This window comes from Carlito syrichta, unplaced genomic scaffold, assembly GCF_000164805.1.
Source record: "Carlito syrichta isolate Samal-C Ts95f unplaced genomic scaffold, Tarsius_syrichta-2.0.1 Scaffold313344, whole genome shotgun sequence".
Lineage (NCBI taxonomy): Eukaryota > Metazoa > Chordata > Mammalia > Primates > Tarsiidae > Carlito > Carlito syrichta.
In genome coordinates, this window is record NW_007257440.1 from 925,137 (window position 1) to 941,994 (window position 16,858).

At 53.1% G+C, this 16,858-nt stretch overlaps 1 protein-coding gene across 2 annotated transcripts in view; it reads right to left on the reverse strand.

Moving 5' to 3' along the window:
• Positions 1 to 1,713: 1,713 nt before the first annotated feature.
• HAGH (hydroxyacylglutathione hydrolase) overlaps positions 1,714 to 16,858 on the reverse strand; it is a 15,738-nt gene continuing 593 nt past the window's right edge. Inside the window, exons 2-9 of one of the 2 annotated variants that reach the window (XM_008070318.1) lie at positions 14,914 to 15,089; positions 14,309 to 14,373; positions 12,158 to 12,275; positions 11,044 to 11,152; positions 8,452 to 8,555; positions 7,959 to 8,060; positions 2,446 to 2,525; positions 1,714 to 1,999 (exon numbers count right to left, since the gene is read on the reverse strand). In XM_008070318.1, coding sequence (XP_008068509.1) covers positions 1,900 to 1,999; positions 2,446 to 2,525; positions 7,959 to 8,060; positions 8,452 to 8,555; positions 11,044 to 11,152; positions 12,158 to 12,275; positions 14,309 to 14,373; positions 14,914 to 15,089 — 854 coding nt within the window. In that variant the 3' untranslated portion in view covers positions 1,714 to 1,899. Of the gene's footprint in view, positions 2,000 to 2,445; positions 2,526 to 5,095; positions 5,100 to 7,958; positions 8,061 to 8,451; positions 8,556 to 11,043; positions 11,153 to 12,157; positions 12,276 to 14,308; positions 14,374 to 14,913; positions 15,090 to 16,858 lie in introns of those variants that run through there. The other variant, XM_021718705.1, reaches the window with a different exon arrangement.

The window sequence follows — 16,858 nt, forward strand, 5'->3', positions numbered from 1 at the left end:
AGGAGGAGCCGCTCATCCGCCATGTACTCTCAGGGAGCCTGGCCTTGCACACGGTGGCCCTCGTGTGATGGCGGGAACCGACAGCCACCCTCAGCGGGGCCTGCAGCTCAGAGGCAGCGTCGAGCCCACACATCTCGCATCATACCCAAAGACAGGACACAAGCAGCAGGTACCACATGCCACCCCTGGGAGTCTCTCCAGGTTTGTGTGTGTGTGGTGCATGCACTTAGATGGGCACGTGCAAACCCCGTTCCACAATCCCTCCCACCACTGGGGTGACAGAAGCTCTGGCTCAGCCTATACCACCCTCTTTATTCCGGAAGGAGTTTGTGCAGCTCTCGTGTCACTTTACAATGTCCGAGACTCTGACGGCACAGTGGTGTGGACCATGCAGCAGCTGCAGAGCAACTGAGCCCAAACACAGCCCAGGACAGGGGTGCGCCCTGTGGCCTCGAGGTGCACAGAGAGCGACAGCTTGCGTCCCATCTGAGCCAAGGAGGCGAAGACATAAAGCAGACCCAGCACAGACCACCAGGAAGCCACCAGCTCTCAAAAGGCCAGCGGAGGGATCAGTGCCTCTTCCTGACAGGGAGGCCCCACCCCGTGCCCTGGGTCTGGGCCCTCAGCGCCTCCCGTCTTGCGGGCGCCTTGGGGACTGCTTTCCAATCCTCCCCACTCGGATGCCCAGCCACTAGGCCTGGGATGGGACTCGGTATAGCTGGAGCCCAAGGTCTCAGCAGGACACATGGCTGCGCGCCACCTCCCCAGAGTCCAGGACTAGCCTGAGCTCACAGGCTAAGAGCCCCCCAGGACAGCAGCTTCCCAGGGGGCAGTTTTCATTCCCTCAAGCAAGGCAGAGGGAGGGGCACCCACCCAGCGCTCTCAGGATCCAGCCTCCTCCGGGAAGAAGGATGTGGCCCTGCCTCTTCATTCGGGGGGCTGAAGCAGATCAGACCACAACCAGGGGCCACAGAGGTGCCAAATGTCACGAGTCTGACAGTCACATCAGTGCTAGCCAAGACCCCACCAAGCATACCTGTTCACATGGCCAGTGGGCATCCTGGAGTCTCCATCAGCCCTTTGCTGACATGAAGCAGTGTGCCATCCATCCCCAGGGACTTCCCAGGACAGCCTGCAAGAGCTCTAGGCGGCTGGGATGGGGTCTCCCTTCAGCCTCTGCTCAGCCTTTACCTTCCCTGGGAGCTCAGGACAGGAGACAGCATGAGCACAGCATGGCCATAGCGGCTGCTCCGACCTCGAGCAGAGCCCCTAGCCTGGCAGGGCCCCCGGCGTTTGGCTTTGTGTACAGTGTCTCTGAGCCGCTAACTTCCCCAGCCCATGACGGTGCTCAGAACTCCACTCGGCCCAGGGTAGGATGGCATTCTGCTCTCAAAGGGCCTGAGTCGGCCCATTCGATGTCAACACAAGAAAGGTTCTGTAAGATGACACAGAACCCACAAGGGTATTAACCCCCAGGGGTCGCCATCAGTTCCTCTGGGCAGGCAGGCTGGTGGAGGGAAAGAACCCAAGGGTGATGCCAGGTGTCTCCTCTCTCCTGCAGAGCCAGCAAAATGGGGGGAGCACTCCCTCCTGGGAGCCCTGATCTGAGAAGCAAGGACTGGAGGGTCACAGCCGCTCTTGGGGCATCATGCGACCCACAAGGAGGCTCGTGTGTGAAGCCCAGAGATAATGTACAGAGTCTGTAAGCAGAGGTTACAGGAATAAATACTTTTTAAAATTATCTTATAAATATGCATTAGAACATTTGATAGCACAAGCAAAGGGCTCTAAAATTAATTTAAAATTAAGCTGAGACTGAATTTCCTGTGCGACCAGCAGGAAAGTCAGTTACCTAAAGCAGCCTAGTCCCCAAATGCCTCTGAAGGTGGCAGCAGCCACCTAGTCCCGGGGTGCCTTGAACTGGTCCTTCTCCCTGCGGATGGCCTTCATGGTGGTCACGGGGTCTGTCTCGCCCGTGTGCTGTTGTACTGTCTTCTCCCTGCGAAGGTGAGCACCAGGCTGCAGACTGCAGGCTGCAAGCGGACCCTGCCACCCCTCCCGGGTGCCTGGAGAAGCCAGGACATTCTCAGAGGAGAAGGTACCAGCTGATGGCCGCTCGGGGTGTTTCTACCATGGGAAAATGGCACTGGCCAACCCAGACCTGGAGCCATACAGAAGGCAGGAAGGCAACAGCTCTGCAGCGCCCAGGCCCTCAAGCTGGGGGCTTCAGAGGGAGCAGCTCCATCTCCCACGGGTTCTGGGACTCTAGGGCTCAAAAAGGCCCATGCCTTGCCAAGGCACCAGAAAAGGCCTGCTTCCCCCCCCCCCCCCCCCCCCGAAAAAAAGCAAGGACCTGGATAAAGCTCTCCAGGGCAGGCTCAGCTGTACATTTAGGAACACAACTTCCATGGGGGAGGTCCCCCCCGCAGCCCCTGGAACCCTCACCTCACTCTCATGAAGGGGTTGTAGGTGAACTCCTCTGCCAGCGTGGATGGCACTGTGGGCTCCCCAATACTGTACTTCTCCTGCAAGAGAGACGTGTCACTGTGAAGTGGCAACTTTTAAAAATGACACTTCAAGATAGCCCCTAATGACCTCAAGACAGAAAGCAAGGTGAGCAAGAGCCTGCTCATGGAGAAGGGAAGAGAACTGAGTGTCCCAGTGTAAGCTGCCACCACATCCTTCCTTTCCACGCAGTCATGGAGGCGGCGGAGACAGAGCTTTCTTTTCATTCATTTGAGGTTTATGTTTCACATTACAGAAAGTTATCACTAGCGAAAGTGCAGAAAACACAGAAAAGAAAGCACGCACAGGGAGGAACAGCAGAATGACAGGTGTCAGGGCCCAGCAATGGCCCCTTTAGAGGGAGGTGAGCTCTCAGCAGGGAGGACTCCCTGGGAGGAGGACCACAAGTGCTCTGGGAAAGCCATCAGAGGCCCTGCAGGCAGCTTGTTGCCTCCACTTGGGAGCGTCTCCTGACCCCCGTTGACCAGGGCAGAGAGAGAGAAGGAATGTAAACCCGGCCCTCTGGCCAGTGGTTAGATCCTGCAGAAGCCTGTTCCCATGGAAGAGGCAGGGTGTCAATGGCGGGTCTCCAGACAGCCCTTGCCCTTCCACCTCCAGGTCCACTCAGCCTGAGGGTCCCCGTTCCATCCACCTGCTGCACACAGTGGTGCCAAGAAGGAACTCAACGGAGGGGGTGGGGTTGGGGGGAGGTCAAAAAGAAGGCGGATCGCTAATCTCTGTCCTTTCCCTTCTGGTGAAAAGAATCTTAGAATGTCTCATAACAGTCCTGTGCTTCCTCCTAAGAAATCCTCCTTCACCTCCTGAAGAAAAGGGAACACTTAAGGACAGCTTTACAACAGGCTTTGCCAGAGTCAGGAATGTAAACTGTTGTAGCCTTTGGATTATCTGAGTGTTAATGTGGGAGCAGTTTTTCCTACAGAAGCATGAAGCATGTGGAAATTAATTAACATATACAAGGACATTCACTGCAGCACAATTCATAAAAGTAAAAAGTTGAAAGCTCTAAATGTCTTTCCTAATGGGATTGGTAAAATGACTCATGGGTGACATCCACACAGTAGTACATCTTACACCAATTAAGGATGACAGTAAGATGGACACATGATGAAATAGGGGTGAGAAAAAATGTTAATGGTAGAAAGTAGGTGTCAGGCATATGAAATTCCTCTACATTATCTGTGTGAAATTCTTATAATGCGGTGTTGAAAAGGCTAAAAGAATGTTTAACACAGATATAACTCACATGTCAAAGAAGAAATCACAAGAGATTTTAAGTATTTCAAAGATAATGAAAATACAACATATAAGAATTTGTGGGATGCTGCAAAAGGGGTGCTTGGAGATAAGGTTATTTAAGCACTTCTGTTAGAAGATCTAAAATCTCCTCCCTCAGACTCCACAGGAAGAACCTATAAAAATAAGAGCAATGTAAATCCAAAGTAACAAAGAAGAAATTAGCAAAGATTAAGCAGAAATCAGCGCAAGAAAAAAAGAAGGGGTCGGGAAAGCAAGGCAAAAGTTGTTCTTTTTAAACATCAACAAGGTTGATAAGACTGGTGAATACAAACTGGCAGTCATCAGAATGAAATTGGGAACACCGCTACAGGTCCACTGACATTGGAGGTGGGGGCGCAAGTCATCTACGTTTAAGAGCTGAAGTATAAAACTTCCTAAAGGAAGCATAGGAGAACACTTTCTGACCCTGAAATAAGCACAGATTTCTTAAGAGACAAAGAGTATGAACCATAAAAGATAATATATTGGACTTCATCGAAATTAGTAGCGTTTGCTCCTCAAAAGACACTGTTGAGAAAATAAAAGGCAAACCAAAGAGTGGGAGAAACAAGTCAGAGTACATATATCTGCAGAGGATTTGTTTCCAGAATACACTTTTAAAAGACTGGAAATTCCAAGCATTGAGAATGTGGGACATCCAGAGCTCTTGCACTTTTTTGGTGGGAATGAAAAATAAGTCACTTAGGAAAACAGCTTGGCAGGTCTTTAAAAATCAAACACCTACTACACGACCCAGCCGTTCCACTCCTGCTGTGGTTTGGATGTCTGTCCCCCAACATGATGACACCTGATTTCCGTGTTGGAAGTGTTGGTGTTGTGTGGACAGATCCCTCGTGAGTGGCCCTGAGCCGTCCTTGAGGTGCTGAGTGCTGGTTCTGTTCCCAAGAGAGTTCCCTTGAGAGCTGATTGTTGGGGAAAAACGCCTGCACCTCTCTCCCTTCTTGCTGTCCTCTCCCGTTTTGTGCTCTGCAACACGCCGGCTCCTTTTGCCTTCTGCCATGAGTGGAAGCAGCCTGAGGCCCTTACCAGAAGCAGATGCTGACACCGTGTTTCCTGTACAGCCTGCAGAAGCATGAGCTAAATAAACCTCTTTTCTTTATAAATTACCCAGCATCAGGTATTTCTTTATATCAACACAAGTGGACTAAGACACCAAGGAAATCAAAATGTTAGCTGTATTTCTAAATAGTATCAACAAATAATCAGAAAAAAGCTTAAAGCACTTGTATATTTAACAATATGTGCAAGACCTTTAACACAAACGTTGCTAAACACTGCTGAGAAATTAAAGCCCTCAATAAATGGAAAGCAAATGTTCATAGAAAAATTCAGTATCGTTGAGATCTCAATTATCTCCAAATCTATTACTACAACAATTCCAATCAAAAGCCAAGCTGGGGTTTTTTTTTGGTAGAAATTAACAAGACGATTCTAAAAATAGAAATACAAAAGACTTAAAAGAGCCAAAACAATTTTGAAAAATAGAGGATTTATGCTGATTTTCAAGACTTAAAGCCGCAGTAATCAAGAGAGCAAGCTTTGATAAACAGATTGCCATACAAGCCAGTGACAGAATAGTGTCCAGAAGTAGATTCATGCATATGGGGTCCATTTTTGTCAGAGAAGTACCAAGATGATTCAGTGAGGAAGGGCTAGTCACATATAGTGCTGAATGAATGGGTGTCAAAATGCAAAAGAAAGGGAATCTCTACCCTTCCACCACAAACATTAACCTGAAAAGTGAAGATTTTAAAACTTCTAAGAAAAACTGCAGGAAAAAGTCTTTGCGAACTTAAAAAGCATAAGGAAAAAAAAAAAAGATTAAGCATGAATTTGATTTTATTTTTCAAAAGACACTGTGAAGGAAGTGGAAAGGCAAGCCACAACTGGGGGGAGATGTGTATCCATGCATCTGACAGAGACTTGTTTCCTGATTATAGAAGGAAGTCTTACAGCTCAATAACAAGCCAAACAACCCAGTGTTTTAAAAGGACAAAAGGGGCTGTTGTGGTGGCTCGCCCCTGTAGTCCCCGTGCTTTGGAAGGCCGAGGCAGGAGGATCACTTGAAGCCGGGAGTTTATGACTGGCCTGGAAACAAAGCAAGGCCCCATTTCTACAAAAACAGTAAAATAAAATTAGCTGGGCATGTGACACAGGCCTGTAGTCCCAGCCACTTGAGAGGCGGAGGTGGGAGAATCATTTGAGCCCAAGAGTTCAAGCCTGTAGTGAACTATGGTCACACCACTGTACTCCAGCCTGGGCAGCAAACTTGAGACCCTGTCTCTTAAAAAATTAAAATTAAAAAATGGAAAAGGCCGGGCTTGGTGGCTCAGTCTGTAATCCCAGCACTTTGGGAGACTGAGGCGAGAGGATTTCCTGAAACCAGCCCAGGCAACTTGGTGAGACCTCGTTTCCACAATATAATTTTAAAAATTTAGCCAGGCTTGGTAGCACGCGCCTGTAGTTCCAGCTACTTGGAAGGCTGAGGTGGAAGGATCGCCGGAGCCCAGCAGGTCGAGGCTGCAGTAGCCCTGAGTGTGCCACCACACTCCAGCCTGGGCAACAGAATGAGACTCCCAACTCAAAAAAAAAATGGACAAAAGGTTTTTTTTTTTTTTAATACAAACTTCACAAAAGGCATATAAAAGGCCAAAAAGCACATAAAAATATGGCCAACCCATTAGTCATGGGGAAATGTGAATTTTAAAAGCACAGTGAGATACCACTACTCACATGTTAGAATGGCAAAAATTAAGAAGACCAACACCATCAAGCGGCGGTTATTGTGTGTAGCACCTGGAACTCTCATGCACTGATAACGGGAACACAGAATGGTACAACCACTTTGGACGGCAGCTTATGCACATAACCATACAATGCAGCAATTCCACTCCTAAGTATGCATCCAAGAGCAGTAAACACATAGCCACAAAAAGACTTGTACACAGATGTTCATAGCAACTTTATTCACAATAGCAAAAAATGGAAAACAGCCCAGATGTCCACCAACAAATGATGGGTCAAATGTAGTACACCCGTTCCATGGGATACTACTCAGATGAGACACACATGGATGAACTTCAACCATTATGCTAAGAGCCAAACACAACAGAGTCATATGAGATGATCTGTTTATGTGAAACCCTGGAAAAGAGTAACTACGGTGAAAGAGCACACTAGCACTGGCTGTGGGGGGCTGAATGGGAAGGGGCAAGGGAGCCTTTGGGGCAGTGGAAACGTTCTGTGTCTTAACTGGTGGGGGTTACATGGGGTACACATGGTCAGAATGCATCCAACTTGCATCTGCTCACTCAAAACAGAACATTTTATTATATGTACACTATCCTCAAGGTTCAGTTTTGAAAAAGTGGCTAACTTTGAAAAGGAAGACACAAAGTGATGATACCATGCATATACAGGGTGATTGCTCATATTAAGTATTAAGTAACATGAATATTCACCAACTGATTAAGGTAGTGTTTGAGTTTTTATAATTAGTAAATTATATGCCACCTCAGAAATTGAAAGAGATGCTTAAAACATGATGTATTAAGAAGCAAAACAAACCTGCATGAGGCGACATGACTCAACTCAGAGTCATGGGCCCTCCCAAGTGTGCCCACTTCTTACTGACACAGTCTTACAGTGCATTAGGGGAAACAGATCCCAGTTTCCTAAGAACCCTCCCATGCTCCTGGCAGTCCGTGGCCCCAGCTGCCCTGGGCTGTGCTGTGGAGGCTTGCTTGGGGCCAGCCATCATGGAGGAAAATGTCCCTTAGACAAGGAGCCAGCAGTTTCCCCAAACAGAGCAGGACCCCGCACCTGATCCTACTTCTGCTCAGAAGGTAGGAACAGGGTAACCTGCAGCTTTGGCCTCACCAAGGGCTTGTTGGAAAATGCAGAACCAGAGCCCACCCAGGACCCAGCGAGTCAGAACAGACCATAACCAGAATCCTGGGGTTTGTCGTGCAGGGAAGCTGGACTACACGGGTCTGAATCACAGACTGCTTGCTGTCCTGGAGGCACCAGGTCCCCAGCCCTGGAGACAGCACCACAGTGCCAGTAGCCAGGGCCTCTGTGCAAGAGGGCCCTGAGGAGCCCTCAGGAAGTCACTGCACAGTGACAGCCCCACTCACCACGGCCCAGGCCAACTTCTCCTGAATGGCAGCGTTGCTGGGCTCCACATGGCGTGCAAACTTGAGGTTGTTGATGGTGTACTCGTGGCCACAGTAGACTTTCTGGGGAGAGACCCAACACATGAGCTTGGAGGGTTGTTACCACCTTTGAACTCCTTGGAGAGGGGCCTGAGGGTCCCTGAGCCAGGTCATGTCCTCTCCAACCCGGGCCAGGTCTTGCCTCCCACGAGACTGTCTTGCTGCCCAGATGCCTTCCCTCACATGGAAGACGCTGCCCGCCTTCCACACAGAGTGACTGAATGAAGTCCTGCATTGCGCTGCCAGCCAGGTCATGCAGATGACAGCAACAAGTGCAGGAAACAGCGGGGGCCAACATCATGCAGTATGGTCAGCCTCACAACACCTTTTCACGTGGGGCACCTCACAGGGCGTGCTCGGTGAGCAGACACCAGGAGGCCCCATACCCAAGCTGGGACAGGGAGGTGCTGCCTACTGTGTCTGGAGGGAGCCGTCCCAGGACTTCAAGCAGGGCTTTGTACATCTCATCCGCAGTCCCTTCAAAGAACTTTCCACAGCCAGCCACAAACAGGGTGTCACCTGGAAACAGGACAGTCATGAGGTGGGGCCACTCGGGAGGCTGGGGCTGAGACTCAGGGCAACACTGACCTTCCACCCTCGTGGTCTGAACCCCGGGCTCTGCTCTGGACTCACTGGGCAGGGCCCAGACACTGACAGGCTGCTCCACCCAGCACACCTGTGCCCCTCCTGTGCGTGTGCTCCCTCAAGACAGCTGACGGCATGGACCACCCAGCTGGCTGTTCAGACCTGAAACAGGTCAGCGCTTCCAGCCGTGGCTCAGACCCTCAGAGACCCAGCCTTTCCCTACCCGCCTGGCATTCCCCACCAGGCCTCATGCATTGTACCTTATCCCCAGCAGCCAGCACCATCCTGTGACCAAGGTCTCCCCTCTCACTCCCGCCTGAGCCACGAGAAGCCCCGCCCTCAGGGGACATAGGGGACACACAGGATACACCTAGCAGACTCATCCTGTTCCCCTAACCTAACAAAGCCCACCTGCAAGCACTCCAGCCTCAGCCCATGAGATGGCATCCCCACCCCAGAAGCAGGCAGCAGGGTCAGGCACAAGCCAGAGCAGGCATCTCTTCCAGGCCCTCCTGGGCACCAGAGATGGCACAGGTTGGCGGGGAGGCCTGAGAGCCCCAGGCCTCAGGCTGCAACCCGAAGGGCTCAAGACCTCAAGTCAGGAAGACCAAAAGACCAAAGAGACCCCAGAGGGGGGGAAGGGCAGGAGCGACCACTGCCCATGGGCCAAGGTCTCGGCCTCCTCCTCGCGTGTCTGCGTCCTCACCAGCAGTGTCACAGTGATACATGCCAGGCACATGATCCCAGTAAACACCAGATGAGACCTGGGCCTCTGCCCTTTCTCCCTTGCTACTAAGGGCTCCTGGGGGCGCCTGGGCCTACCATGGGCCAGCACCTCCTCCCAGCACACTGCTGGTTTCTCTACTCTTGACTTGCCCACCTCGGTGGGTGCCCACAATTCGGGTATGCTTTTGGCCTCCTCTTCCCTGGCTAGCTGAGCTGCCCCTGGGGCCCCAGTGCTTGCCACCATGAGGGGAGACCCCCAGTCTCAGGTCCTCAGCTTCATCTCCCCCATGTAGACCCCACCCTCGCTTATCCCGAGCACCAACCTCCTCTCCACCCCCTGGCCCGGCAGCACCCATCTCTACCCACCTTAGCTAGACAAGCCTCATCACTCGCTGCAGCCTCAGGGAATGCCCATCCCTACCCTGGGTGGTCACCACTCCCACCTTCGTACTTCTCCCTCAGTTTGGCTCACCCTTGGGACTGAGTGGGGGAAAGCATGTCACTCTGACCTGGGCTCAGGGCTGGGCCCACTGCCTCCCACAAGACCTCCTTGTTTCCCAGATGCCTTCCCTCACATGGAGGGAAAGCTGCCCAGCTTTCACACACTGAGTGACTGAATGAAGCCCTGCACTGCGCTGCCAGCGTGGTAATGCAGATGACAGCAACAAGTGCAGGAAACAGCTGGGGCCAACTAACATCGTGCCATATGGTCGGCCTCACAACGCCTTTTCACATGGGGGTTGCAGTCACAGAGGATCCGGCCTCCTGTGTGGCTGTCCCCAGGCCACATGACCTTCGGAGGTGACACCCTCCATATTTGCTGCCACCCTGTAGGCAGGCACTGCCTCCCAGGTGACACAGATCACCTATTCCACAATACAACCCTGTAAGGTGGAGCCTCTTCTCTGTTTATACCTGGGAGAAGGTGAGACCCAGGGGCTGACACAAGGGCCCAGGGTCCAGAGCCCACCCCACGAGAATGCAGGGAAAAAAAACAAAAACAGACTTTCTCAAAGGCCCCGCTGGGCCCCCACACTGCTTCCAGTCAGTCTTTGTAAACAAGCATTTGCTGCTGCTGCAATATCATGGCTGGAACTCAAATCTCTGCGAGACTCAGAGCTTAACAATTATGTTCACTCAACAAGTAAGGCAGTGGATATGGCCACCCAGGACACCACACAGGGCGGGGCTCTCAGCATCCCCACCATGGCCGCTGTCACCTGAATGTCAGTTGTCACAGGCTCCCAATCAGCATAAACAGTCTTTCTTTTTCTTTCAAAAGGGAAAAGTGCCTCAGATTTAGGGGACACATGTAACCCCAGTGCTGGCTTGGGCCTCACAACCCCCAGGGACCAGCACAGCTGCCTGGAGCTACCAGAAATCAGAGCAACTCCCACCACCACTTGCTGTGGAGGCTACTGGCTTTGCAGGGTCACTGTGTGAGGGCAGCCAAACCAGGGCTGGCCCACAGACTGTACCTGACCCCCAATGTTGGGCACATGGCAGCCACCAGCTGCCAAACACTAGAAAGACCCCAGGGGGAAAGAGGCCAGCCCCAACCCATCCCACTGGTGGCTCAGAGTGTGTTTGAGTTCCCAGGCTCAAACACAGATGTAAGAAGACAAAGCAGCCCCTGCCAGTCTGCCTGGCAGGGCACACCTGCTCCTCTGCCCACCGCCCACACCTGTGCACTCACCTGTGAACACAGCAGGGGGCTCCGAACCACCAGCCTTGCTCACAAAGTAACAGATGTGTCCCGAGGTGTGGCACGGTGTTGACAGGCATTTGACGTTGAGAGACCCCACCTTAAACAAAGCAGGTGACGGCATGTACTCCCAACACCCTGGCAAGCCTGTCCCAGGGATCATGGCGCATGGCCTGTCCCCCAGCCCTCCTCCCGATGCCTCCTCAGACCTTCGGAAAAGCCTGAGAAGGTGTGGTAGGAGCTCCCTGACTCCAGGACTGCAGGAGTCACTCTGAGATGCCCCTGGTGCAGCACTGCCCTCAAACATGAGTACTTTGTGCAAACCCAAGGGGCTCGTTTTCTCCTTCAAAATTGCACCATGTCTAAACCAGGCATTGTGCTAGGAAAGCCATTCTCCTTCCTGTCCCTGGTGTCTTTTTTTTTTTTTTTTGAGTTGGAGTCTCACTCTGTCGCCCAGACTGGAGCGGCCACCGCAGCCTCAACCTGCTGGGCTCCGGCGATCCTTCTGCCTTAGCCTTCCAAGTAGCCAGAATTACAGGCACGCGCTACCATGCCCGGCTGATTTTTTTATTTATTGTAGAGATGAGGTCTCGCCAAGTTGCCCAGGCAGGTCTCGAACCTGTGGGCTCAGGCAATCCACTCACCTCAGCCTCCCAAAGCGTGGGATTACAGGCTGAGCCACCAAGCCCGGCTGTCCCTGGTCTCTTGTTTGTTTCCTTCTCTGTCCCCACCTGTCCCAGTTCTTTCCTTCAAAATGGTCATACCTACAGAACAGGTGGAATAAAAACATCTTGGGTGTTCCCCAGCTCCCCAGCTTGAGACCACCCCAAGTACTCCAGCCACAGCTCCCAGACAAGCAGCTCTTCCCGCACATGCCATGTAATCACACTGCGACATTCAGCACTGATAGAAGGCCATCACCCATGTGGGCCATTCCCTGGCTATCTCAGCTGTGCCTTATGGTCTCACCCAGTCACACTGCACAGCAGGGGTAAGGGAGGGGACAACAGGGAGTGGGGCTCCCACCATGCTCCCCTGCAGACTGTGCCCCAGGCCTGGAGTCACAGCAGGACCACGCTCGTGCTCTCCATCAGTTCTCCCTTACCTGCAATGTGGACAGGTGTGTGACCTTGTGAGTCAGGGCCCCTATCCGGTCATCACCCCCATACACCTTCAGTCCAGGCTCCAGCTTGACCAGCTTCTCATTCCCTCCAGCGTGGTCCCTGGAAGTCAGACAGGATAGCTGGGGCTGCTGACTGAGGTGCGGAGGCCTGCCTGCTTATTCTCAAACCCTGACCATGCGGAGTGTTACTTTGCCCAGCACATTTCTCAGAAGCAGACACATGCACCTGCAGCACAAGAGACTGGCTCTTGTCCGACATTGGCCCCATTAACAATGTTCTCAGACACCTGCTCACAAGTGAGACAACTCTGTGTCCAACCCTGTGGCAGTTTTTGGAGGAGAACCAACTCACAAACACCTGGGTACTCACGAGGCCCGTGGCACCCCAGATCTGGGGCATGTGGGAATCACCTGGCGAACTTTCCCAAGTACCAGCCTGGCTTGCACCCATGTCCTGCTGCAGCTCTGGGTGCTGCCTGGGAACGGGGGTCTATGACAGGCCCAGGCAATTCTGGTGTGCAGCCAGTCTAGGGCCACAGCTGTGGCAGGGGGTAGCTGTCTAGCATGGGAACCTCCTGGGGTGCTTCTGGAAGACAAGCCAGCCCTCAGGGCAGTCTTGTACAAGGCAGCCAGGCTGGCACCAGCCCCAGTGTTCTGATGGCAGTGCGCTGGAGGCACCTCCTGGCCATTCCTCCAGGGAAGCCCGCCTGACCTGCATTTCAGAAAGGGCCTCGCCTGTGCTAAAAATCCCCACTGCAGGTGGCCTGTGAATGTACCACACCTGCAGACCAGGTTTCATTTCAAGGGATAGGCCAGGGCCCTCCCTGTGCCAGGGCACACCTGCCTCCTGCGGGTCCATCTGCCAATGCTCCCCTCACTTGAGGTCCACCCACGGACTCCTTCATGTGCCTCAGTGGCCACACCCCATGACAACTCCAGCAACACACCAGAAGCTGCAGCCTCAGCACAGCTGGGCCCTGAGATAACGTGCAGGGCAGCAGCCGGCCCCTCCGCCCCTCTCACCCTTCAGGAGCTGCTGCACACAGGCAGTGAGCACAGAGCACCCTCAGCACTGTGCCACCACCCATGGAGGACCCAATCTAGGGCTTGGTTCAGGATTTCACGTTCTAGCATGAATATGAGATGGTGCTGGAAAAAACAAAAAGCACTGCAGTACAGAAGACATCATGGCGATGACTCAGCATGGCAGACAGAAGCAGGGAGCAGCAAACCAACCGGCTCCAGGCGGCCACGTGGAGGATACCACCAGGGTTGCAGGGGTCAGATATGGCAGCAGCAGGGGCTGCGGGTGGCATGTGGGTGAATTTGTTGAGGGGGGGGTGAGAATAGGCCAAGGTTGCGGCTGCAGTCTCTGCCCCCAGTGCCCAGGCTCGGGCATCCACACCACCAACGCCACCAGAAACTGTGCCAGGGCCCAGCTGAAAGAGCCAGAGACACTCCACTGTGTGATGCTTCCATCAGGCCCTGGCCAAACCACCTGCTGATGCTCTCACTTGGGGGGGAGGCCTGAGGACAGCGTGAGACCCAAGGACCAGGTTCCAAGAAAAAGGTGCTAGCTGCCTTTGGGCACATACTTGGCAAAGAAAATTAAGGGCCAAATAAACATTTTTTTTCTAGTTTTGAAGAGCTTCAAACATTTCAGAAAGCCAAATAAGGGCAAGTCACTGAAACCCACATACAATGCTTTACTCATCCTTCTACTTTCAAATATTTTTTAAAGACCCAACCTCTCCAAATATGGCTGTTTGTTTTTTTAAAACACTAGCATCCAGACTCATCACTTCCCTGGCATTGAGACCAATGTGCCATCACACAAGCAGCCCAGAGAAGACAGCAGGGAAGGCAGCACCCGAGGCGTGAGGACATAGTCCTCCCTCTCCCCTTCACAGGCTGTGGGACCTTGGAGTCACTGCAGTACTGGACCTGCCACTCAGGGCCAAGGGACCAGGGCTCTGGAGACTGAGACGGAAGAGGCCTAGAGCCCCCAATACCATCTCAGAACCCTACCTGTCCTCAGTTCAGACACAGCCATCGGGGGGAAGAGTTCAGTGGCCTTGAGCACCCCAGGGCAAGAAGGGACCCAGGCTCCTGCCCTCCCCAGGTGGCACTTACCAGTGGTGGTGGGTGGTGAGCACCGTGGTCAGTTTCACACCAAGCTTCCGCACTGTATCCACAACCTGCAGCCACACAGGAGGCAGAACAAAGGTCCGTCACTCGCAGGCCTGGTTTGCCCACCTGCAGGGCGGGGTGCCCAGTGAAACCCAGGATGTACCGGCAGGGGGCTGCCAACATAGCCTGTCCCAGCCCCGCTGGCTCACTAGTCCAGAAAAGCAGGGTGAAGGTGCCTTTTTCTCTTGCTCAGCCTGGCAGTCTCAGTCCTACCCTGACCTCTCCCAGCCCCTCCAGCTGTGAGGTGACCACCCCAGAGGCAGCAGATAGCATCGAGGGACAGGAACCTTCTGCAAAGGAGGATGCATGTGTCTCTCGCCCAGGATTTAAAGGCAGAGAACTTTCTTTCCTCACACTTGCCCTGCTGGCAGTGGCTGGACGCTAGTTTGTTTTTCAAAAACTAAGTGGATTAATTTTCACTTAGCTTAGGGTTAATTTTCACTTAGCTTAGGCAAAGTTTCCAGGACACTGTGGTTATGAAACCCACTGGGGGTGAAGACACGCGCAGGGTGATAAGGGCATAACGCACCAGGCAGGGCCACACGTACCTTCTGGGGCTGCACCGGGTCCACAATGGCGGCCTCCTTGGTGTCCTCATCGATGACCAGGTACATGTAGTTGTCGGTCAGTGCGGGCAGCAACTCAACCTTCATGGCTCCCTGGTCCACAGTCAGACTCTTCCTCAAATCCGTGTGATGGAGGAGGACTCCCAGTAGGACTGGACCTGCAGAAATGCACAGCCTCGGCTTGCCCACACCAGGCCATCAGCAAGCCCTCATCCCACAGGATGTGGGCACTCGCCTTGCCAGCCTTTCTAAGTTCCTCATTTAATCACTTCCACAGGAAAATGCATCAATGGCTCATGCCCACATTCGTGGGAATCAACTGTTTCAGACTTGCACGACCTGTATTTTCTTTTTCAAGGACTTCAGAAGGACAGAACCACCAGCTTGTGGCTGTGATGCAAACCACTGTCTGACACACCACCGCCAGTTCTGAGGTATTCATACCCCTCTCCCTCAGGGACAGGACACAAAGAAGGGCCCACAGGATGGAAGTGCCCCAGCCTGGCTACTGCCCTCCAGCAAGTGGGCCGCCGCTAATCACCCAAGCCCAGGTTGTGTATAGCTAATCATGGCCCTTCTTGGGCCTCTAGCCAAGGAGAAAATGGTCCTTGCTCTGGAATGGCATGAACTCACGATATGGATAATGCAGAAGCATCACTGTTCCTAAGAAATGCAGAACTGGCCACAATTGCTCCAGATTCTATGGAAAACACAGAATCACCATCCAACTGACCCAAGGACTCTGCCACGGGGACTGGAAGGGGGGAGGAGTCGGTGATCAGCAGACAGAGGCATCCACCATCCGGCAGACACATGCCAAGACATTTTCAGCACTGAAACTCATTAACTCTCAAAATACACGGAAGCCCTAACAACACCTTCAGTCTTAACTTCAGAGGGGGCAAAGAACCACAGAAAGTAACAGAAGACAGTGCAGTTCTGGGGTAGGTGTTGGGATGGGGGCTTCTTCCAAAAGGAATCCAGAAATGGGCAGCACCCACCAACCCTGACTGACTCACGGACAGCATCTCCAGGGGCCATCTAGGTAGGGAATCCGACCTACCTCCCCATGGCCAGGGAAACTGCCCAAATTGTAATTTTTCTTTATTTTCTTTTTTTGAGACAGCGTTTCACTCTGTCACCCAGGCTAGAGTGCGTTGGTGTGATCCTGGCTCACCACAGTCTTAACCTCCTAGGCTCAAGCTATCCTTCTGCCTCAGCCTCCTGAGTAGCTGGGACTACAGACATGTGCCACCACACTCAGTTGATGTTTCAAACTTTTTGTAGAGACGAGGTCTTGCTACGTTGGCCTCAAACTCCTGGGCTTAAGCAATCCTGCCTCGGTCTCCCAAAGTGCTGGAATTACAGGTGTGAGCCACCACGCTTGGCCCCAATGGTAGTTTCAATGATTACACAAAGATATCCAATTCCCCTTTGACAGCCAGCCAGGCATTTTTCAGACCTTTCTCCTCATGCACAACTAAACAAACATTTTTGTATGGCCAGGTTTCTGCAACAATCGACACACACACACCCCACCCCCCAGCACTGTCTGAGCCCAAGTTGGGGGGCAGTGGGAGGGGGTGGGCCAGGGTTCAACCAGCACTCCTCGAGCATGGGAGCTCCCTCCTGAGAAGGCGCCTGCCTGACACATGTCCCAGCAGGACAAAGACCCGGTCCGGGCGAGGGGGCTGTCCCCACCGCTGGTGCCTGCTCCTCTGGGAAAGTCTCCCAGCTCGCTGCTTGCGAGGGTGCGGACCTGCAGCCTGCGGCCTGCGGGGGGGCCGCGGCCAGGGACGCGCTTGGCTCGGCTTGCAGGAATTTATTTTTTAAATATCTCAAAACCCAAGACGCCTCGCAGCCGGGCGGACTTGCAGCCCCGGACGCGCGCGGGGGGGGCTCCCTCGCAGGGAGCGGCGGCCAGTGA